Here is a 21,829-nt window from a genome sequence, read left to right on the forward strand (position 1 = left end):
ACACTATGGACTCCCTTTATAGAGGTGTTTGGATAAAGTGTAGGTGTAAGAGAGCGTGAAAGCTTTTTCTTTCTGAGAGGTTATTTCCTCTTCCTTTTTTTGCTCTACCTTCTACTTGGCGTTGGATCACCTCCTTATATAGGCCAAGTGAGAGGTTGGGTGATGTCGTATGAAATCACATGTGGGACTCATTAATATTATAAAATAATGTTAATTAAGATGGGTCTAAAATGTATGGGAGTCAAATGGTATCTCTCTCTCTACGAGTCAGGTCGAGGTTCGACTCAACGATCCTTGAACTTCATCCACCAAACCAAGAACCTTCTCGAATCCCAAGTAATCCCGAATCCTGCTCCCAACTCAGGTCTTCAAGTTTTCGATCTTCTGTTTGAGGTATATTAATAATGTGGTAAGTGTCACGTAACTTAGACCGTTTGACCGTTTAACTTGTGAGCCATCGTTTCTGATGTGGCGTCGCTTGTTGACCATTTGACCAAGATTTGTGGGCCATTATTAATGACGTGGTGTAGTACCGTTTGACCAAAAAATGTGGGCCATGTGAGTGAGATATATTCAACATACACCTACAAAAGCAAATTCTAATTTTCAAAAGCAACGGAAAAAAATCCAAAATGCTAATAAAAGATGTTACCGCGCAAGCCCTGTTTCATCCTTCATTATCTAGACTAATTTCTGTTTTTTTTTTTTTCATTAACAACAAACACTACTCACACACCCATCTAGACAAATTTTCCTCTCATTTAATTTTGAGCATTTACAATTTTCTTCGACTCCCTCGTCATCTCCATCTCAGCTGTCTCTGCTTCCTCCCTGAACTTCTTATATATATCCCCTCTATAGAATTCGCGAGTTCTCACCACCAAAACAAGCGAAGCAAGAGCTCCAAAGCACGTAACAGCTGCCAATATTATAAAAGACAGTCTATAACAACGAGTACCAATGCAAGTCAATTCCTTCGTCGTGGATGATCTCTGCATTCCCTTCCTTGCAAGCTCTTTCAAGGCCTCCCGATCGTAAAGAAGTCCTGTGACCTTCACACTCAGTACATATGAGCCAAGGGGACTAGCCAATTGGCCGCAATTGAACAATGTCGCGTAATGTTTTAGGCCAAACAGCTCAGAAATTATGATATTAAGTAGCGGAATTTGTGCCCCTAATGAGAATCCAATGATCACCGATGCCACATATACTGAACCGGGGAATGGAATGGCGACGAGGAGGTGGCCGATGCAGGACAAGAAAAGGACCAGTGTGGTCATAAGGGGCCTGGGGAATTTGTACCTAACGAGTAAAATTTCCGAGACAAAGCCAACTGATATCCTCCCAAAGAAATTCCATATGCTTAAGAGTGACACAAAGGACTTAATGGTTTTAGCTGGATATCCCAGTGATTCCGCAATCTGACCCAAGTTGTCGACTGCAGTTAAGCTTGCCCCGATTCCACAAACTGTTGCAATGAATAGAATCAGCATGTCCATGCTAATAAGTGCCTGCAAGATTGTGTAATCTTCTCCTCTTTCCGGTTTGTTGAAAATGTCCGCGAAGAAATTAGATACTCGCCGTGGCTTCTTTTGATCAGGCAGCTTTCGTGGTGATGCCGGTTTTGATTCTATCATGGTAGGATTAGTAGTGTGTTGTTTCTTTTGATTCCAGAGAACTAACTCTTCCCTTACGGAAATCAAAAGAGGGACAAAGAGCAAGAGACAAACCACAGTGGCACTTCCAGCATAAGCTGGTTGCGAAAATGATACTTCATTTTGTATTATGGTCATAATCATTAAAAGCACAGCTAGGAAAATGGATGCATATAGGAAATGATAAAAGACTCTGAGCTCATTTGGTTGCTTAACAACCTTTATAGTCCGAATTGTATTGACGAAAACCACAGAGATTGCAGCCGGAAGCCACGCAACAAGAAGGATGAGAGATTTAGAGTCATTTGATCCATAGATGGCCAAGTAAAGTTGGGTCATGATAGCTCCACTTAGTCCAGTGAAACCCTTCAAGAGACCGACCAAGACACCTCGATTCTCTGGGAAGTTATTGACAGAAGTGACAAGAGCTCCCGTGTTTGCGAAGTTCTGAGAATTGGCTCCAATGCATATGTATATGCACATCTGCCAGACTTTTGGCTTGGCGATTCTTGCGGTGACTGCCAGCCATACCATGAAGAAGCCACCGAAATTCATGGCTGCGCTGATTAGTAGCACAAACCATGTTGGGGTTACCTCCGCGATTAGGCCGGAAAGGACTCCAACATACCCGCCAAGATCTTTGGAAAAGCCGAGGAGGTTGAGTGTGGTTTGATCATATTGAAGAGAGACTTTTATCTCTTTGGAGTAGATTCCGAAAAGATAAGTTCCGCCGGCTCCAGCCATGACCAGAAAGGAGGCGAAAAGGGATAGCCATGGACCTCGAACAACATGTACAATCAAACCGAAGATGTCACAGCCACGTCCCGCACCACCACTACCACTGGCTCTGCGCATACTGCTATTGAAACTGAAAAGAAAATGCAAGAGATAGAAGATGCTCCAAATATATATTTTATATATGTATCTATGTATTTGTGGGCTTGTGGAGGAGTAAAGTTAGTGGGGATAGGGTCTCTTCCTACCACCACTACTTCATCAGATTTATTAGAACTTCGCAATTAACTGTGCTTAAGTGATATCTTACCTTACACGCAAATTGGAAGGAAAGTGACTCAAATTGTACTAATCCAATCACTAAAGTGAACTTACCTTTCTTACACGCACATGGTCATCGATGGTCACTGTATAAGTCATTGTCACGGCCCATTTTCTCAATGCACGAACGGTACAAATCCTTCAAGTAACAATCCTTGGGGTACAAGTGTGAAACAACTTCAATGGAGCTCATCATATTCAAATCCTATCATTCATATGTTCTCCAAATGAACCAAGTAATCATAGCCTTGAGTACTAAAAACAAAGCCACCAATGCTGTCCCTTGTTGGAAAGAAATCTTTCTTGTTGAAATGGAGCAAACAAAAATTCTTTAAAGAGTAACATGACTGCAATCTCGGAAGCCGAATATTTATCATTGAAATCAATTTTCATCTTATCTAGAACGAGCTGAAAATAAATCATTCTCACAAACTTCTTCCAATTGAAAAATGTAGGGAGCGGCAAAAATTCCAAAAAAATTGTTTTTAGAAAGTAGACTCGTGGATATATAAAATTGAAAATTTTCGTAATTTTTAAAAATCAGGAAGTGAGTCAAATAATGTTATCAAAATCTATTCTCAAACAGTGACACGAAGTTGGATAGTATTTCCTGTCGGATTTTTAAAAAATAATTACATATCCTAAAATCATAAAAAATAAAAAATAAAAAAAAATTAGTTTGTGTTGTATTATGGATGTAATGGGTGTTCTATATGTTGCATATCCATCAAAGTGATGTCATTTTAAGGCATGGTTATGTAACACAGAGGATCGGATCACTTAGGAAGGCCATGTGGAGAATTAGTGGGGTTTGTGTTGGCGAAGCTCACTCACTTGTAAGGATATATAGATCTCTTTCCTTTTCATTTTCTTTTTCAGTTTTTCTTTTTTCTTTTTTTATTATTCTGACCAACTACAAAAAATTAGCCAGTCAAAAGAATTGACTGGCAGTGAGCGCCTACCGGTCAAGATATATTACTACCAAAACAAAATATTACTATGGACGAGTCTTTAGAAAAGGGGGGCCCAATGCATGCGTTGGTCTCCATTTGAGGAATCTTTGTTTGATTTGTAATTAAGAAAATAATTTTTAACAGAAAATATAAAACTTTTTTGAGTTAATTATAAAAACATTAAAAATATGTCTTTTTAAATTAAATTTTTAAAAAATAATTATCAAAAGCTGTCAATCAAATATATTTTTGTATAATATATAATTATTTTAATAGTGCCATTGTATTTTAGTACTTAGAGCAACACCAGCGCGTGATAATAGTGTACAATATTTGAATCTGTGTGGAATGAAAGACTCTACTGTGCACATTACACACAAGTGGGGGCCCATCTCGTATTACACACTCCACACCCCATAGATGAAGAATGAAGTAGTGCTTGCTAGTGGGTAGTAGCGGCTCGCGCAGTGGGCCATTGTGTGTGATAATAATATAAAATGAAAAAGTAATATTATGGGATAATGTGTAAAATAATTGTTGTATGTGCAAAATAATAATATAATAAAGTGTATAATGAAAAAATAAGTGCACAACAAGAACTTGGAGTCTCCAAAATAAGTGTACAATCAATTACTAATGTGGACTGTACACTTTACATAAAATTGCTGATGTGACTGTACACTTTACATAAAGTGTAGGATGACAAGAGTGTCTTGCACTGGGGTTGCTCTTACAATGGTCTAACAAAAATTAATACCAAAAGAAAAGAAAAACATAATGGACCTTTCTTAAGCATTGATGTTTAAGATGGAGAGAAATTGAGAGAGATTCTATCTTTTATTTTGAGAAGCTTCAAAATAAATTTGTTTACTTTATAAAATAAGTTGGGTCTTTCCCAAATTCTAATTAAAATTTGAATTTATTTCAAAATTAACAAGATGATTAATTTTGAAGTTTCAAAAGATGGCACCAAAACAGCAATTTTCCAAGCCAAGGAGTAACACAACACAAGCATAGAGAGAGAATTAACTATATTATTGTCTTCTGTATATGTTTCAATGGTGAGAGAATTAACTATATTCTTGTCTTCTGTATATGTTTCAATGGTGTGACGACAGGTAAAGTACTACCATCAAGGCTGTACACCCTCTAACGAGCAATGATACTTATGTTATGTTTGACAATATTAAATAATTAAATATTGTGCCTTAATTAAATATTGTGCCTTAAATTTAAAATTAGATTTGATTCAGTGCGATTAAAAATAACTTTAGAGTATTCGGGGTGCGGGGAGTTAGTTTTGGCTCTTTACATTTGTCACCATCAGCATTTTGAACTGTCGTGCCAAATCTGTATGGCGCTTGCCACAAATTAATACCATACAATGATATACAATTAATCGGATTCCCCAAAGAAAGAGAAGAGCTCGTAGGGTCGCCGGAGTTTGGATGAATGAGATGGTGATCACGGATGGTTTGAAGGATTGTTTGCCTTTGGATCATTGGATGGGATAATCAAGTTTCTATTTCTCTCACAGAAGTGGGTGAATTTGGAGAACAAGAGATTTGATGATTAAACAGAACAAGTTGATGATTAAACAGAACAAGTGCGTGGTTTTGATGACGTGGCATCCAAGTAAACTCTGCTAAAGAAATCTATTAAATTTTTCAGTGCAAATATGTCGTTTGCTAATTCATTCACTAGGAATATAATAAAAATATTAAAACACATTCTCTGAAAAAATTAAACTTCCTAAAAGAGACATACATACATTTAATTTAGAATGGATGAAATATATAGTATGTCTAGATTGAAGCAAAGGATTTAAGTTAACTAGAAAGACCTTCTTTGGTTATACTACGTCCTGTAATATTATCTCATTGATGTTATCCTCTATTATATGCTCCTATCTCATAACAAAAAAGTGCATTTATTTAGCAATAAATGGTGGCCACACCAATCTTGTAGAAAATAAATAAAGATTTCATTCTTTGTACCTTGTCAGGTTCTGTTACCAAAAGCATAACCTTCCTGTGGGATGCTAATTATTTTTGCTACCAGGGTCCAGGGACCTACGCACTACGCACGTGTGTTTTGGATGGGTCAAGCCCAACATGGACTAGGTCCAACCCATTACACCACCTGATTGTGTACACACTAACAAAAATCACTATTCATTCATCTAAGCAAGTTTAAATATTGTACTATTACCCTTTTGCAGCTTTAGGCGGTTGGCTGCCTCAAATTTACTACACTGGGTTGAAATGCTTTGTGGCAATTTTTATATAGCATTTTTTTTTTTTTTTGGGTGAACTTTACCCCTACATAAAATCGTGAAATACTCTAATCAATCCAATTTTATAGCAACTATACTTTTTTTGTATATAATCAACAGCAAAGAAAATTTATGGATTTTTATTATCTATCTATACAGAAATATTTGTGTATCTATCAATCAATCCTTAGTCCATCCTATTAGACAAAGTATTGCTCCCAATATGTCACCATTCATTATGGCCTTCAAAAATCTGAGCTTTCCATGTGTGTATGGAGGATACCTTACAGATGAATCTCCTTTAAAACTTCTGTAAAGAACTGCCTTCTTGTGACTAAATGCATCAAAAGAGTATTTACCATGGTATGACCCCATCCCACTCTCCCCAACTCCTCCAAAAGGTAAACCAGAGACTGCAACCTGCATTAATGTGTACATAGTTTTAGTTCGTATACAACAAACTAAATCAAAGTTGAACATATTATGAGAGGCGTAATGATAGGGAGCCTTAACAGTCGGAAAAATCCGACTAATTTTATGTGAGTATGAGCTGACGTCATCATGATGTCGGGGATATCAACGACATCATGATGATGTCAGCCTTTGCTCACATAAATCAGTCGGAATTGTCGGACTTTCGACTCCTAATCACTTTCCTTATGAGAGAGGATGCAAGTATCAATTGTTCAAAATATATATATATATATACCTTCATATTACTAATATGCTTAAGCAAGTTTGCTTGTAGTTTGTCATGCTATTATGCTTTTTCTGTCTAGATATATGCACATTGAGATTACTCTAAAACAGTACTCCACCATATATAACAAACTAAATCAAAGTTGAGCATGAGAGGAGTAAGATAGGGAGTCTAACAGTCGAACAAATCTGACTAATTCTATGTCAGTGGGAGCTGATGTCATCATGATGTTGGGGAAATTAATGACATCGTGATAATGTCAGCCTCCACTCACGTAAACTAGTTGGAACTGTCTGACGTTCGACTCCAAATCACTTTTCTTATGAGAGAGGATGCAAGCATGAATATTAATAATGTGCCTATGCAAGTAGTTTGCCATGCTAGTATACTTTTTCTGTCTAGCTAGATATATTTGCATTGAGATTTCTAAAACGAATACTGCAAATAATTCCATGATTTTTTTTTTTTTTTTAATGTCAGTTATGACCAAAATATAATGCAGATTGCATGAAAATGAACTAGAAACTCTAGAAAGCACTTAATGGGCAGATTTCAAAATTCAAGACACTTAAAAAAGCTTGTTTACATCCAACATTTAAGGCTTACTTGAACAACTTCTTAAACTCTAATTATAAATGCAGTATTCAAAGAACTGTGGCTCACAGCACTTGTTCAATGTAGTGCTACTATGTTTTGTTTGCGATTTCTGCAATTGAATAAGTTTTTCGAGCACATTAAATAATCTTACTTTTGAAACTAGCTCCAGACTTTATAAGATATCTGCAGAAGTGTATTCAGCACTAAACAAAAACCTCTGATGAGTTGTTAAATTATATTTAGATGGGAATAACTTAATATAAACTAAACTAACAGCAAGTAAATATGTCATTTTAAGTCCTATGATCAAGATCCAACAGCAGAACAATTCATGAGGCATACGATATTGAGAATCTATGCAGAAGATTGTTGCCGTATATCTATATATACACACATGTATGGAAATTTTGAATGAGATTCAGGAGAAAATACTCACATGGAGGATAGTGTCATTAATAAGCATTCCTCCTGCTGATACGTTCCTCACAAAATCCTTCTTCAGCTTCTCATCGTTTGTGAAGAGATATGCAGCAAGAGGTTTAGATCTTGAGTTTATTACAGTGAAACTGTCTTCCGGAGTTTCAACCTATCAAAATCAGAAGTACAATTATATTGTTAATATTTCATGTTAAATTGCAGTTATAACTAAATGTTAGAAAAAAAGAAAATAAATTAATATGCCAACATTTCTTCTAGCTTTTTTTGTTTTTGGTAAGTACATTTCTTCTAGCTTGATTCCATTTTCCATCACAAGATACTAGATGGGAGTGAAAAAAAAAGGTCTCAAAGAACAAGTTCCGGAGAATATACAGTATTCTTTCACCATGAGAAGGAACAATATTACAGATGATGGAAGCTTCGAAGCCCCAAAAATGAATGAACAGAAATGAAGTAAAAGTACTCTCCTAAAGGTTTTTTTTTATTCTTTATTTTTTTTAGGAGTACTCTTCTAGATTTCTATAAAAGTTGATATTAGTTTTCTTATGTAGCAACCATATAGAGGGTTTAAATCCTCATCCCACCACTTAGGCTCTATTAATTTAGATCTCAAAAGAAGGAAAACGAGAGAAAAAGATAAACCAAAAAAAAAAAAAAAATGAAACAGCATCCTTTCTGCCTTTCTGGACCGTTATTATTATTTTTTTTTTATAGCATTTTCATTCCTTTTCCTATTTCTTTCTGAGATCCAAGCATAACCTTACAAGCAAATCTCGGGAAAATATATATATATATATATATTTCTAAAGACAATGTCAATTAATTGATCTCACAGTGAGAATGGGTAGTAATGGCCCAAATATCTCCTCCCTCATTATCTGAGAATCTTCTGGAACATCCAACAAGATGGTTGGAGCTATCTTTCTGCAATAAACAGAAATAATCTTAGGATTGGCTATAAATCTGAAAACATGGGAATGAGACTATAAATGCAACTCACAGTTGGTCTTTGTTTCTTTGGCCTCCAAGCATGATTCTATCAGATACCTTGTCCTCATCCATAAGATTCGTCAAACGTGTGAAGTGATGTAAGTTTACAATGCGGGATATGTCCTCTGATTCCATTGGGTCATTCCCGAAGAATTTCTCCAATTCAGATCGTAGAACATCTATCTGTTGAACAAACCGGATAGTGATGTAAGCATGAGATGAAGACTACATATATAAACATTTGCTTCATAAGTAGGCATCTTACCAACTTTATGGCAAAAGATTTTGTGGTTATTAAATAATCAGGAGCAATGCAAGTTTGCCCATTATTGCATCCCCACTTGCCTGCTATTATCCTCCTCGCAACAACCTTTAGGGCAGCATAAGAAACAAAGACGCAAGAAGTGAAACGGATTAATAAAATTTAGATGACACGAACAGAATTAAAAGATAATATATAGCTCGTTTCATACTTGAATGTCTACATTTGAATCCACAACAGCAGGGCATTTCCCTCCGAGCTCTAAAATTACCGGGGTGAGGTGCTTTGCAGCAGCAGCCATCACAATCCTTCCAACTCTTCCACTACCTGCAGAATTTGAAAAATTTTAAAAATAAAAAACGATTGTTTAAAATTAAAAACCAAATGTTACTTATAGTAATGGCGAAAACAAATAATTCTTCACTACAAGTTATTTCCACCAGGACCCCAAAAATCTGCACTTGGTACACTAGACAAGAAAACATTATTTCTTAATCAAATGTACACAAGTAGTTTTCATCAAATGTAAGTAATCTTCATCAAAAGTAAAAATCATTTCAGAGTATATGTAAACAATTTAAGTTTTCATAATATCATAGAAAAATAATTGTTATGGCATTTTTTATATGAAATCAAGAAACTAAGAAATCTTTCAATCTCTTAGAATCATCTTATGCAAAAAGTTCTAACAACTATTGAAGGCTAACAACCTGTATAGAATATTTTATCCCACTTCTGCTCCAGTAAGGCAGATGTTTCAGGAACAGACCCCTCAACGACTCTTATGGCAGAGTTATCGACATACTCCTCTAATAAGTTAGCAAGCAGAGACGAAGTGGATGGAGCAATTTCTGATGGTTTAAGAACCACAGCATTTCCAGCTGCAATGGCTCCGATCACAGGCTCAAGAGATAACACTGAACAAAATTTTGAAACAAATCTTGTCACAAAATAAACCGAATTTAAATGTCCATATATTTAGATCAATCAATATCAGAAACTCCAATTGTCTCATGGATTATGCGGCTTGGTATAAACCGGAAGTATATGCATGTGGAGCATGAAATGCATTTGTAAGAGCAACTATAACATTGAGAGCAAATGGTTAACCCCTAAAACGAACAAATACGAAATGAGAAGAAATATAGAACTAAGTAAACATAAATTCGTGCAATGATGTGTGGGAAAAAGAAAACATAATTGATAAAAGCATATGTAAAATTATTTTCCTTTCTTAGTTGAATAGAAAAGAGAAAATATGTAGTATTTAGTATCACTAGATATGACTCTTATGCTAAAAGATTTGTTTTACATACTGAAAGGATAATTCCATGTGGAAATGACCAACACAACTCCTAGTGGTTCTGAAACAACTTCTGCTGATGATGGATAAGTCGAAAACGAAGTTTTGACCTGAAAAATCCCAAAATGGATCTTAATGATGCTAAATAGTTAATTTGGAGCACCAAATTAGCCGTTTGAATTTTGAATTGGAGGAAATTTAGAACAAATTTGAACAAAAATTCCTCCAATTCCAAATCCAAACAGCCGATTTAGTGCTGCGAAACGCAACATAATTGTCATTCGTATTCTTTAGGAGAATGGGTTAGCAGGAAATACCCTTTCTGGCGTCATCCAACGATTCAGTTCTTTAATTGCTAAATTACAAGAACCTTTCGTCAAAGAAATCTGGAGAAAAATTCCATATGAATAGTAAATGGATTACTCCTTACATTATAATAATAAGAACAAAGACACAGACAAAGACATAAATGTTACTATGAAAAATTAATCTTAAAAGTTATTATTATCTCCTACCAGATAGAAAAATTTGGGTCCGATTCAGTTTGCAGATTAAGTTAACGAAAAGACACAAAAGTTCAAAGGAAATCATTTTTCTTTCTGTCGGACAATACAAAAAAACTAATAAGTGCCATTTCTTACTCAAAGAAAAGTTCTCAAGAATTCAAAAAATAAAACTATTTTAAAAAAAATATATAAAAACAGATTTTTTTTAATTGAATTTTCATATAACAAAACTAAAAATACTATTTGCAGTAAATAATTTGATCATATATACATTTGAATAATATAAAATCTGTTAGTCCTATGCAATTTGAGTACAGGAGAAACACATACATATATATATATATATATATATTCCGGAGACGGGTATTGAGAAAAGAAAGAAAAATAAGACCTCGGAAACGAAAGCTTCTGTTTCGGGTTTGGAGAGATCGTTATGAAGAGCTGCAAGGATGTCCTTCTCCCTCTCATCAATGAATTTGGCGATTCTCTTTAACTGCTCCACTCTCCATTCGTAGCTCTTTGTCTTCCCAGAATTGAAACACTCTCTCAGCTCCTTCACCACCACACCTGCTCTTTCTCCATCAAACATTGAGCTCTCACTCTCTTTCCCTTTCTCCGCCATAATTGACGATGCACTCGCCCAGCAACAACTTTTAGAGAAACACACGGAATGTCCGTACACAGTTAATATGTGTGTATAATTTACCCACTAGTATAAACTAACTAATCCCTCAACTTTTAACATTTCACATATTATTTCCCTAAACTTTTACTTTTGCACAAAATAAACTTCCACTATTCCAAAACTATGCAAATATGCCCTATCAGTTGCCAGAGGAGGTAAGCAACATTTTTAATCTACCGGTAATGTAAATAGAAATGTTTTTTTTCTTAGTGTTAGCAAAAAAGATCGAGTCAAGCCAAAATATGCAATTAAGATTCCATCTATTGTTCTTTTATAACTTTACTACTACAGTTGTTTATTGATATCTTTAAGGGTAAAATGGTAATCAGATACTAACACATTAACTAATTGAGCAAGTTGCAATTTTGTATTCGTTGAGAGGCATTAGTAAATTTTTAAAAATTGAGCGAATTTTTATTTTTTATCCCAGTTTATCCTGATTAGGACTGTAACTCGGGTAAGTTGGGGTTCTAGCTTGACCCCAACCTGACATATAAAATGTTTACCCCAAGCTCAATTCTAATCCTACCTTCAACCCTAACTACTCAATTCGATCCAAATCTATTCTTCTACTTTTAAACTAAGTTTTAACTCAGGCTTAGATTTTAACTTCAAAAGTCGGGTTACCCATATGGCCAATTTGATTAAATTACTCTTAAAAAGAAAAATTAAAAACTTATTGTAATTTTTTAATAAATTACTAACAAATGCTTCTTCTTTTTTTTTCCTCAAAATACGTATATCAACCCTACAACATATGAACTATTCAAGTCAGGAGTGTCATTCGAAAGCGAAATTTTAAAAAATTACCTCCTTGATCCTTGCTAACATCGCTATGCTCGAAGACTACTAAAATAAATACTTATAAAAATAATTCTACTAAATGTTAATTTGAGTTGAGATTTTTTTAAAGGCAAATTTCGTAAAATCCCCAAAACTATCAATAAGTGATCATAAAACCCCAACCAGTTTTTAAAATCCCTAATAATATAATAAAGTTATCATTTTACCCCAACTCTGTCAATTGGGCGTTAAGGGTATGTGAAATGACTAAATTACTCTTATTATATTCCCTTTTATTTAAAAAACTAAAAAAATCGTATTTTTGAAATTACAATATTATCTTTTAGGTCAAAACGACCACGTTTAGTGCCAATACTATCTTTTAGGACAAATTATTGTATGAACCATTGTCGCCTTCACTGGAGTCTTCCCCTATGGTCACCAACGCCGATCTCTGTTCAATGCTGATCATTGGCTTCGTAGTCTAGCTCCGCCATCGCCCGATCCTAAAATCGACGATGTGAATCTTCATCGTTCTGTAGGTGGCTTCGAAGATTGCTTGGTTTGCCGTCAAATAAGCGAATTTGGAGTACGGTGAACTGGAATGGGGAGGGAATATGCAATTACCTGAGAGGGCTCGTCGGCGATGGCGACTGTGACTTGGAGTGGTGCTGCCTCATACAATAATTTCTCATCCTTTAGGGCAAATTTCTGTATATTTTTGCTCCGGCACCAAATATCCCAAAGTCCCCACCACTTTCGTCTTGTTCGGCACCTCCCCTTGCGTATACAACTTCGCTAAACCAAAATCACCCAACCGACCTCTCATGTCAAACCCCAACAAAATGTTGCTCGACTTAATGTCTCTGTGAATCACCACTTGGTCCCAACCATGGTAGAGATAGTTCAAGCCCTCTGCAACATTGGCGAGGATTTTTCTCCGATCATCCCAAGCCAAAAGCGTCTTAGGTTTGTCGAATATCCATCGATTCAGGCTACCTTTCGGCATATAATCGTACACAAGCATCAATTCGTTGCCCTTTTGACACCAACCTCGCATTTGAACCAAGTTCTTGTGTTGAAGACGACCCATACTCGAAATCTCTGCCATGAATTCTCTCAAACCCTGCTTCGAATCGTGGTTCACGCACTTCACGGCGACGACTGTGTTGTTGGGTAGTGTTGCTTTGTATACTTTGCCGAACCCACCAGTCCCGAGAAACTCATCTTTGGAGAAGCCATTGGAGGCCTCACTGAGCTCTTCATATGAATATCTGTGCGGCCAGTATTCGAGCTCCCAATCTTCAATCTCATCCTCTTCTTCTTTCGTAGTCTTTCGCCAAAATCAGTAAAACCCAGATAAGCAAACAATGAATACAACAGATGTAATCGTGATTCCGGCAATAGCTCCAGGAGAGAGCGAAGAGGACGATGATTGAAATTTAAAAACCGGTAAATTCGTAATGAAGTTAACTTTGGTAAAACGTGAAGTTAACTTTGGTGGGTTTTTATTATTACATAGTTGGGGGTATTTTCGGTATAACAGATTTAAATACACATAACTTGTTTGGCACATGTGATAGCAGGGGTATTTTCGTCACAAAAGTCAAATTGTCAAAGCAATTGTTAATCACGCGCTGGGTTAACGGCCCCAATTAACAAAGTTAGGGTAAAATGATAACTTTATTATATTATTGGGGGTTTTAAAAACTAGTTGGGGTTTTATGATCACTTATTGATAGTTTTGAGGATTTTACGAAATTTGCCCTTATTTTTTTAACTCATATCAAACCTTAATTATAATAATAATTGTCCAAATCCACAAAACAGCTGGGTTGGGGTTGCCATCCCAAGTTGCATCCCTGATCCTAATACTAGTATATACTTGAAAGAAAACGCACCAAGAATGGCTGCTATTGGTGAGAGGAATCCTTTGTTGTACTATGTGTAGTGGAGCGCCACTTTTATTTGTAAAACAGTTTCTCAACCACACCCTGCTAGAGCTTTTCGCACCAACCCTGATTCATCACATAATGCATACATATTATTATATTATATTATATTATATGAATAAATACATACTCAAAGCATACTAGTAGTAAATCTAAACAACAGTCTTCCAATTTGGAGAGAATAAGTAAAATTAAAAAGAATAAAACTATTCCAAATGACATTGGAATAGTTTTGGTCAGAGCAATAATAGGTAATAAATATGGAATATAACTCAACTAATTTTCCAAAATTGAATTTGAAATAGAATAAAATAGTGGGTCTCAATTGCATAATGTGTACCGTAAATATATTTAAATAGTGACACATATTTTCCTTCCAAAAGTGCAACGATAAAGAGTTAAGTTTTTCTAATAGTATTAGGGGAGTTGTTAATTAATAATACTAATAACAAGGGTAAATTGCTTCAAACTTTTCATGACTTATAGGGTTTTGCAGTAAATTCCTATTTAATTATTTTATATAATATATAATATTGTGGGTTATGCTTTATAGTATATAGTATTATTATATTATATTTAATTGGGCAAATTGTATAACCCCTCAAACTCGGTAAGGGTATTATATAGTATTATTATATATTATATTTAATTGGGCGAATTACATTACGAGGGGGTTATGCATTATATTATATAGTATTATTATATTATATTTAATTGGGCGAATTGCATAACCCCTCTAACTCAGTAAGGGTCGTTTAATTGGGCAAATTGGTGCACAACTCCCTCGTAATATAATACTATTATATATTATATAAAATAATTTTTGCATATGTCAAATATAATAATTAATTTAAAAAAAAACCAATTTCATTAAAAACTCATCGCCAAATATTTAACATGATTTGGGTATTAAAATTTTGAAAGGGTACCTGAATTAAGCTGTCAAAATGGCAACCAACCCATGAACACTGGTCAGGAGTGGATTGAATGGAAGAACAAAAAATAAAAATAAAAATAGTAAAAGGAAACTCACACATACAATTGTGTGAACTGGGAATATTGGGAGTACCTGCAATGAATAGCAACAAGGTCGACGGAGAGGCTGCTCATGATAGTTAGTGAGAGCTTGCGTGGGTACTACATATGCAATTAGCTCCCTGAGAATGAGAAGTATGATTTTGCTAGGCCTGGGTGAAAACTGGTCAAAAGCCTTTTCTCAGCCATTAAAATTGAGGATAATGTTATGATGGGTGGGTTTGTCCCTTATGCACAACAACCTTTGTTTTTTTTTTTTTTTTTGTTTTTCTTTTTGTATAACACGATTTCCATGCCCCCCTTTTTTTTTTTTTTTTTTTTCACATGCTTAATCTTCCAAAAACAAAAAATGATTTCCGTGTCTCTTTGGTCATTCACATAACTTTTATACGTACATAAAAGTAAAAGAGACCATGTGGTTAGGGGTGACAATATTTTACACCACACACGCTGTAACGACCCACTCCACCACATGGTATGATATTGTCCGCTTTGGGCCTGAGTTCGCATGGTTTTGCTGTTGGACTTTACCCCAAAAGGCCTCATACCAATTGGAGGTAACACACTTACATATAAGCAATTCACCTTTCCTCTACCCAGGCGATGTGGGACTGTGCACCTGTAACTCGCTAGTGTGGTAGTCTGATAGTGTCTCTCGCACCAGCCCACGACACACCCGCCCACAAGGTCTTCACAATCCACCCCCCTTGGAGGCCCGACGTCCTCGTCGGCACACTTCCGGCTGGGTCAGGCTCTGATACCATTTGTAACGACCCACTCCACCACATGGTATTATATTGTCCGCTTTGGGCTTGAGCCCGCACGGTTTTGCTGTTGGGCTTTACCCCAAAAGGCCTCATACCAATTGGAGGTAACACACTTACATATAAGCAATTCACCTTTCCTCTACCCAGGCGATATGGGACTGTGCACCCGTAGCTCGCCAGTGTGGTAGCTTGACAGTGTCTCTCGCACCCGCCCACGGCACACCCGCCACAAGGTCTTCACAATCCACCCCCCTTGGAGGCCCAACGTCCTCGTCGGCACACTTCCGGCTGGGTCAGGTTCTAATACCATTTGTACTGACCTACTCTACCACATGGTATGATATTGTCCGCTTTGGGCCTGAGCCCGCACGGTTTTGCTGTTGGGCTTCACCCCAAAAGGCCTCATACCAATTGGAGGTAATACACTTACATATAAGCAATTCACCTTTCCTCTACCCAGGTGATGTGGTAGCTTGCCAGTGTGGTAGCCTGACAGTGTCTCTCGCACCCGCCCACGGCACACCCGCCCATAAGGTCTTCACAATGGGCTCAGGCTTAAAGCGGATAATATCATACCATGTGGTGGAGTGGGTCATTACAAATGGTATCAGAGCCTGACCTAGCTGGAAGTGTGCCGACGGGGACGTCGGGCCTCCAAGGGGGGTGGATTGTGATGACCTTGTGGGCGGGTGTGCCGTGGGCGGGTGCAAGAGAGTCAGGCTACCACACTGGCGAGTTACGGGGGTGCACAAGTCCCATATCGCCTGGGTAGAGGAAAGGTGAAGTGCTTATATGTAAGTGCATCATCTCCAATTGGTATGAGGCCTTTTGGACTGAAGCTCAAGAGCAAAACCGTGCGGGCTCAGGCCTAAAGCGGACAATATCATACCATGTGGTGGAGCGGGTCGTTACACACGCTAATATAATTCGAATACGATACAAAATAAATAGTTTTGTGTTTAGCTTAATCATGTTCACGTCATAATCATGTCGACCCGTATTGACATGATTATTAAACGTGTCGTGTTTGTGTCTTATCCATCAACTCATTCATAACCCGATAAAGATACCAAAAATGGCTTGGGCTGGGTACAACCCATATCACTAAAGATTGAATGAGGAGAAAACATTTAGCCTGATCGGATGACAACCCATCAGGCTCAATATCTATTAAGACAATCTCCAAGTCCAATCTCAAAGTAAAGGAAATGAGCCTATGTTCGTAGAAGAGCCCAAAGGATCGGTCCAACATGAAAGACTAAAGAAGAAGCTTCTAGAATATTTGTAAAAGTCTATAAATAGAATGAAAAGAGAGGGAAAAGCAGTTGAGATATTTTGAAGTGTAAGGAATTGGTTTTCCAAATAGAGAGAACATTTTTCATTGCATCTTCAATGGCGCCGTATGTGGAAAATGAAGGAGAGATCCAGTTGATCCTCAAGTACACTGTAAGCAGATTGATCAGCGAAGATCAAGGTTAAATTTATGGAAGTTGAAGCTTGATTTCTGAAAATTGGACTCCGACCTGAGGAGATTGTGATATGTTTTGCGGAGATATGATCTTGATTGACGAAGGCCAGACCCGACGAATTCACGGCAAAAAAGATTTAGATCTAGCTGACGGAGATCGGGATTCGGCCAGGCAAAGGCCAGATCTAGTACACTTACGGTAGTAGAGTTCAAATTTTACCAAGATTTCTCGGTTGATGACTCTGCTCTGATCAGGAACGATGATCGGAGGTGAGAGTTCTTATCCACAAGAAAATGAACAACACGCAAAGCTTGACAAATTGATGAGCCTGATTGAGGCTCTAAGAAGAGAAAATGCAGAATTGAGAGCCAGAATGGAGCGACGAGACACTTCGGTAAGAGAAATAATTTTGCAGCTAAATGTTGTTCACCAGGGTGAACAAAAGGAAACGTTCACCTGGATCTGCACCATGAAGAGTTCAAGCCGAAAGTTTTTCAACCGAATGTCCATCACATGGAAGATCGAGAAGGATCTGTCCATCTGGATCCACATCGGGAAAGGATCAGGCGAGAGGAACCTACAGAGTTTGGCCACAATAAGGCTACACCGTTATGGCAGAGGGAGTTAACTAAGGAAAGATTGTTCAATCCAATTTACCATTCGTCAATGGCCATGTATGACTATAGGAGTTCAGGCAAGAGACCTGTTGAACAAAAGATACTCCCGAAGGAGAACGAAGCCCTCCACATGGCGGCTCGGACTGTTGATTCACCATTTACAGATGAGATCTTGAATGCTTCAAATCCAAGAAAATTCTCCATGCTAGTTTTTACTTTATTCGATGGAACGAGCGATCCGATCGAGCATGTTTATCACATTCAGATAAAGATAACTCTGAATACAGAAAATGATGCTTGATGTGCAAAGTTTTCCCCACGGCCTTACTGGACCGGTGTTTAATTGGTTTAAAAACTTGGCAAGAGGATCGGTGGAAAGCTTCCGGAACCTGTGCAACAAATTCATAAGCCAATATTATGGAAACAAGCGGCCGGCCAAGGACATATCAAGTCTGTTTACAATGAAACAGTTAGAAGGCTAACGTCTCCAAACTTTTCTCACTAGATTTAACCTAGAAAAGAGCATTGTAATAGAGTGCCATCCATCCACGGTGGTTCAAGCATTCAAACTGGCCATAAATTGAGGAACACCATTCCACACAATTCTAGCGGTGAATACGCCGAAGACCATGGATGAGATAAACCAGAGAGCTAATGGTTTTGTGCGCTTAGAGGAAGAAAAAGTTGCTAACGCAAGGAAGACATCAATGGTCGCAGTGGGAGAAAAGACCAGAATAAAGATCAGTCAACAGCAAGTTGCACCATAGCGTCCGATCCCCTAGAAATCAGAAAAGAGGCCTAGGGAGGAAGAATCGATCACTCCACTCAAAGTCAGCCTGGCGAGGTTATTCTAAGAAAATAAAGACAAGTTTCACCCTCCTCTACCGATCAAACAACCGCTTAAACAAAGAGATCAATCCAAACATTGTGCTTTTTATAGTGATTTTAGACATCTGACTAATGAATGTAAGAATTTAAGAAGATAAGTGGAGATGCTAATAAAAAAGGGAGAGTTCACTGTTTTCATTCAAGGACCAGCAGTAGAGCAAAACCAACCGGCAAAGTAAGTGAAGAGAAATCAAAAGTCAAACTATCATAACGCTCAACCTGTTCGTATAATATATGCAATTCATGGCTAGCCTGAGTTGACCGAAGAGTCAGAAGAGACAATGGAAGGCATATCATTCTACCGTTATGCATGAAGCAAAAAACTTTGATCAAATCAAGTTCACCCAACTGCCAAGAGAATATAATAAGGATGCCGATCAGCTAGCCTGTAGTGCATTGAGTTCTGGAGAGTCACTGGTAAGGGTGATTCTAGTTGATGTGTTATGTCAACCCTCCTTCTTTGAGGAACCACTGGGCTCGGATCCTCGGCAAGTAAATGTCATACCGTATGAGCCAAGCTTCATATGAGATGGTGTGTTGCCTGAACAAAAAGATGAGGTAAGGAAAATCAAATTAAATGCTGCAAAATATGCCATTATCCATAATAAATTGTATAGGAGATCTTTCTCGGGTCTATATTTGAAATATGTTACCCCCTCAGAGGCTAGGCATATTCTGCGAGCTATCCATAAGGGTGTATATGGCAACCACTTAGGAGGAAGATCTTTGGCGCACAAAGCAATGACACAAGGATATTTTTGGCTGAACATGTCGCGGGATATAGAAGAATTCTCTAGAAGATGCGATAAGTGCCAAAGGTTTGGACTACTGATCCACCAACCACCTGAAGATTTGCATGTAATGGTCAAACCATAGCCTTTCGAGCAATGGGGGATGGATGTGGTTGGCCCTCTGCCAGAGGCTAGATTACAGAACAAATTCGTTCTGCTTGCGACAGATTATTTTACCAAATGGGTAGAAGTCGAGCCGTATCCTAGTGTAACCCAAACTCAAGTAAGACTCTTCATCTGGAGCAATATCATTTGTTGTTTTGGTGTGCTGAGATTGATCATTATGGACAATGGAACTAATCTAGACAGTAAGCAAGTAAGGAACATACTAGTAGAGTATGGAATCAATCAAAAGTTGGCAGCAGTTAGCCATCCGCAAGCAAACGGTCAAGCAGAAATCACAAACAGAACAATCTTTGCATGTATCAAAAAGAAGCTTGAGGACAAGAATGGTAAATGGTTGGACGAGCTTTCGAACGTTTTGTGGGCTTATAGAACAACCTCTAGACGACCAACTGGTGAGAGCCTATTCGCTATGGCATATAGTACTGAAGCAGTAATACTGGTTGAGCATTTAGTTCCAACTGTTCAAAGTTTGGCATGGGATCAAGAGCAGAACGACAGTATGCTGAAATTTAACCTTGATTTACTAGAAGAAAAAAGAGATCTAGCAGTAATAAGGCTCGTTTTTTTTTTTTTTTTTTTTTTTTATCAATAAACACTTATTAATAGTCACAACAAAAAGGTAAAGCATAAAGATTTTGCACCCGGTGACTTAGTTTTGAAAAAGAAGGTAGGAATCGTCAAAAAGATGATGTTACCCTGGGAAGGGCTATACAGAGTTATAGAGGTTATAGGAAAGGGGACATACAATCTAGAGACCATGGCTGGAAGATTGGTCAATAATCCATGGAACGCAATGTCACTAAAAAAGTACTACCAATAGAATAAGATTACAAGATTAAATTCCATTTTGAACAATGTTCATTTAGAATTGTGCGTATGTGAATGTATCGATCAATCAAGATTTATAAAAAGAGTTCATCTTGTTTCAAAATTGGTTGAGCAGAAAGCACTTAGTAAAAAGTCAAGTAAGTGGCAAATGGCATTATTAGCCGAATTTCAAAAACTTGCACAAAATGAAAAGTCAAGTGGCAAGTGGCATTCTAATCGAGCGCCAAGCACTTAACTAAGTAAGTGGCAAATGGCACTATTAGCCAAACCCCAAAAACTTGCACAAAATAAAAAGCGAAAAGTTAAGTGGCAAGTGGCATTTTAGCTGAGTGCCAAGCACTTAACCAAGAAAGTGGCAAATGGCACTATTAGCCGAATGCGAAAAACTTACACAAAATGAAAAATCAAGTGGCAAGTGGCATTTTAGCTGAGCACCAAGCTCTTAACCAAGTAAGTGGAAAATGGCACTATTAGCCGAATGCCAAAAACTTGCACAAAATAAAAAGTGAAAAGTCAAGTGGCAAATGGCACTATTAGCCGAACGCCAAAAACTTGCATAAATGAAAGCTTGAGTGGCAAGTGGCATTCTAGCCGATTGCCAATCACTTAACCAAGTAAGTGGCAAATAACAATATGAGCTAAACGCCAAAAACTTGCACTAATAAAGGCTAAAGTTGTTGGTCCTAGCTGTCTTAAGGAAGTTTGCCTATTTAATATCAAAAACTTTGTTTTCTGTTGATTCAAGCATGATCTCTACTTGCATTGTGGTTTGAAATAAGGTTTAGGGGTAGCATTGTCAGTTTCTTATGGATACACATGTTATACACGGATCTGAGATAGTGTATTACAATTTGCTTGCTTGTGTTACTGAAATTACTGTGACAGTAAAGGTTTGGCTCTTCAAATTTAGCTACAGGTGTTCACAGGGGTATTATGGTCTTTTCTCAGTTGTATTCTATGTATATACATGTGACTTGATAGCTGCATTACACTGAACAGCTTTAGTTGAGCCTATATTGTGAATTATATAGCTGAAGGAGTTCTATTTTGCTGAGAAGGTTAAAACTATTAAAGGGGTATTTTGGTCCTTTCTAGCTGTGTTCAAGAGTGTGTCACGTTTCAGTGGTCCTAGAATGATTGCATATGCAAGTGT

General features: G+C 37.2%; 2 protein-coding genes across 2 annotated transcripts; both read right to left on the reverse strand.

Moving 5' to 3' along the window:
* Positions 1-690: 690 nt before the first annotated feature.
* On the reverse strand, positions 691-2,658 carry LOC132300414 (uncharacterized). Its single transcript, XM_059797459.1, has one exon. It carries the CDS (start codon positions 2,508-2,510, stop codon positions 762-764), a length of 1,749 nt encoding a protein of 582 aa, XP_059653442.1. The 5' UTR covers positions 2,511-2,658; the 3' UTR covers positions 691-761.
* A 3,313-nt stretch (positions 2,659-5,971) lies between these two features.
* On the reverse strand, positions 5,972-15,383 carry LOC132300415 (aldehyde dehydrogenase family 3 member H1-like). The gene is made up of 12 exons (XM_059797460.1): positions 15,225-15,383; positions 14,105-14,221; positions 11,127-11,385; positions 10,547-10,615; positions 10,243-10,339; positions 9,637-9,843; positions 9,138-9,253; positions 8,930-9,034; positions 8,675-8,847; positions 8,508-8,598; positions 7,673-7,822; positions 5,972-6,359 (listed from the first exon to the last, which is right to left on the reverse strand). Exons 1-12 carry the CDS (start codon positions 15,263-15,265, stop codon positions 6,120-6,122), a joined length of 1,665 nt encoding a protein of 554 aa, XP_059653443.1. The 5' UTR covers positions 15,266-15,383; the 3' UTR covers positions 5,972-6,119.
* Positions 15,384-21,829: the final 6,446 nt, after the last annotated feature.

Source organism: Cornus florida, unplaced genomic scaffold, assembly GCF_030987335.1.
Source record: "Cornus florida cultivar Cherokee Brave unplaced genomic scaffold, ASM3098733v1 CherokeeBrave_3.0.0_Hap2_Chr03, whole genome shotgun sequence".
Classification (NCBI taxonomy): domain Eukaryota; kingdom Viridiplantae; phylum Streptophyta; class Magnoliopsida; order Cornales; family Cornaceae; genus Cornus; species Cornus florida.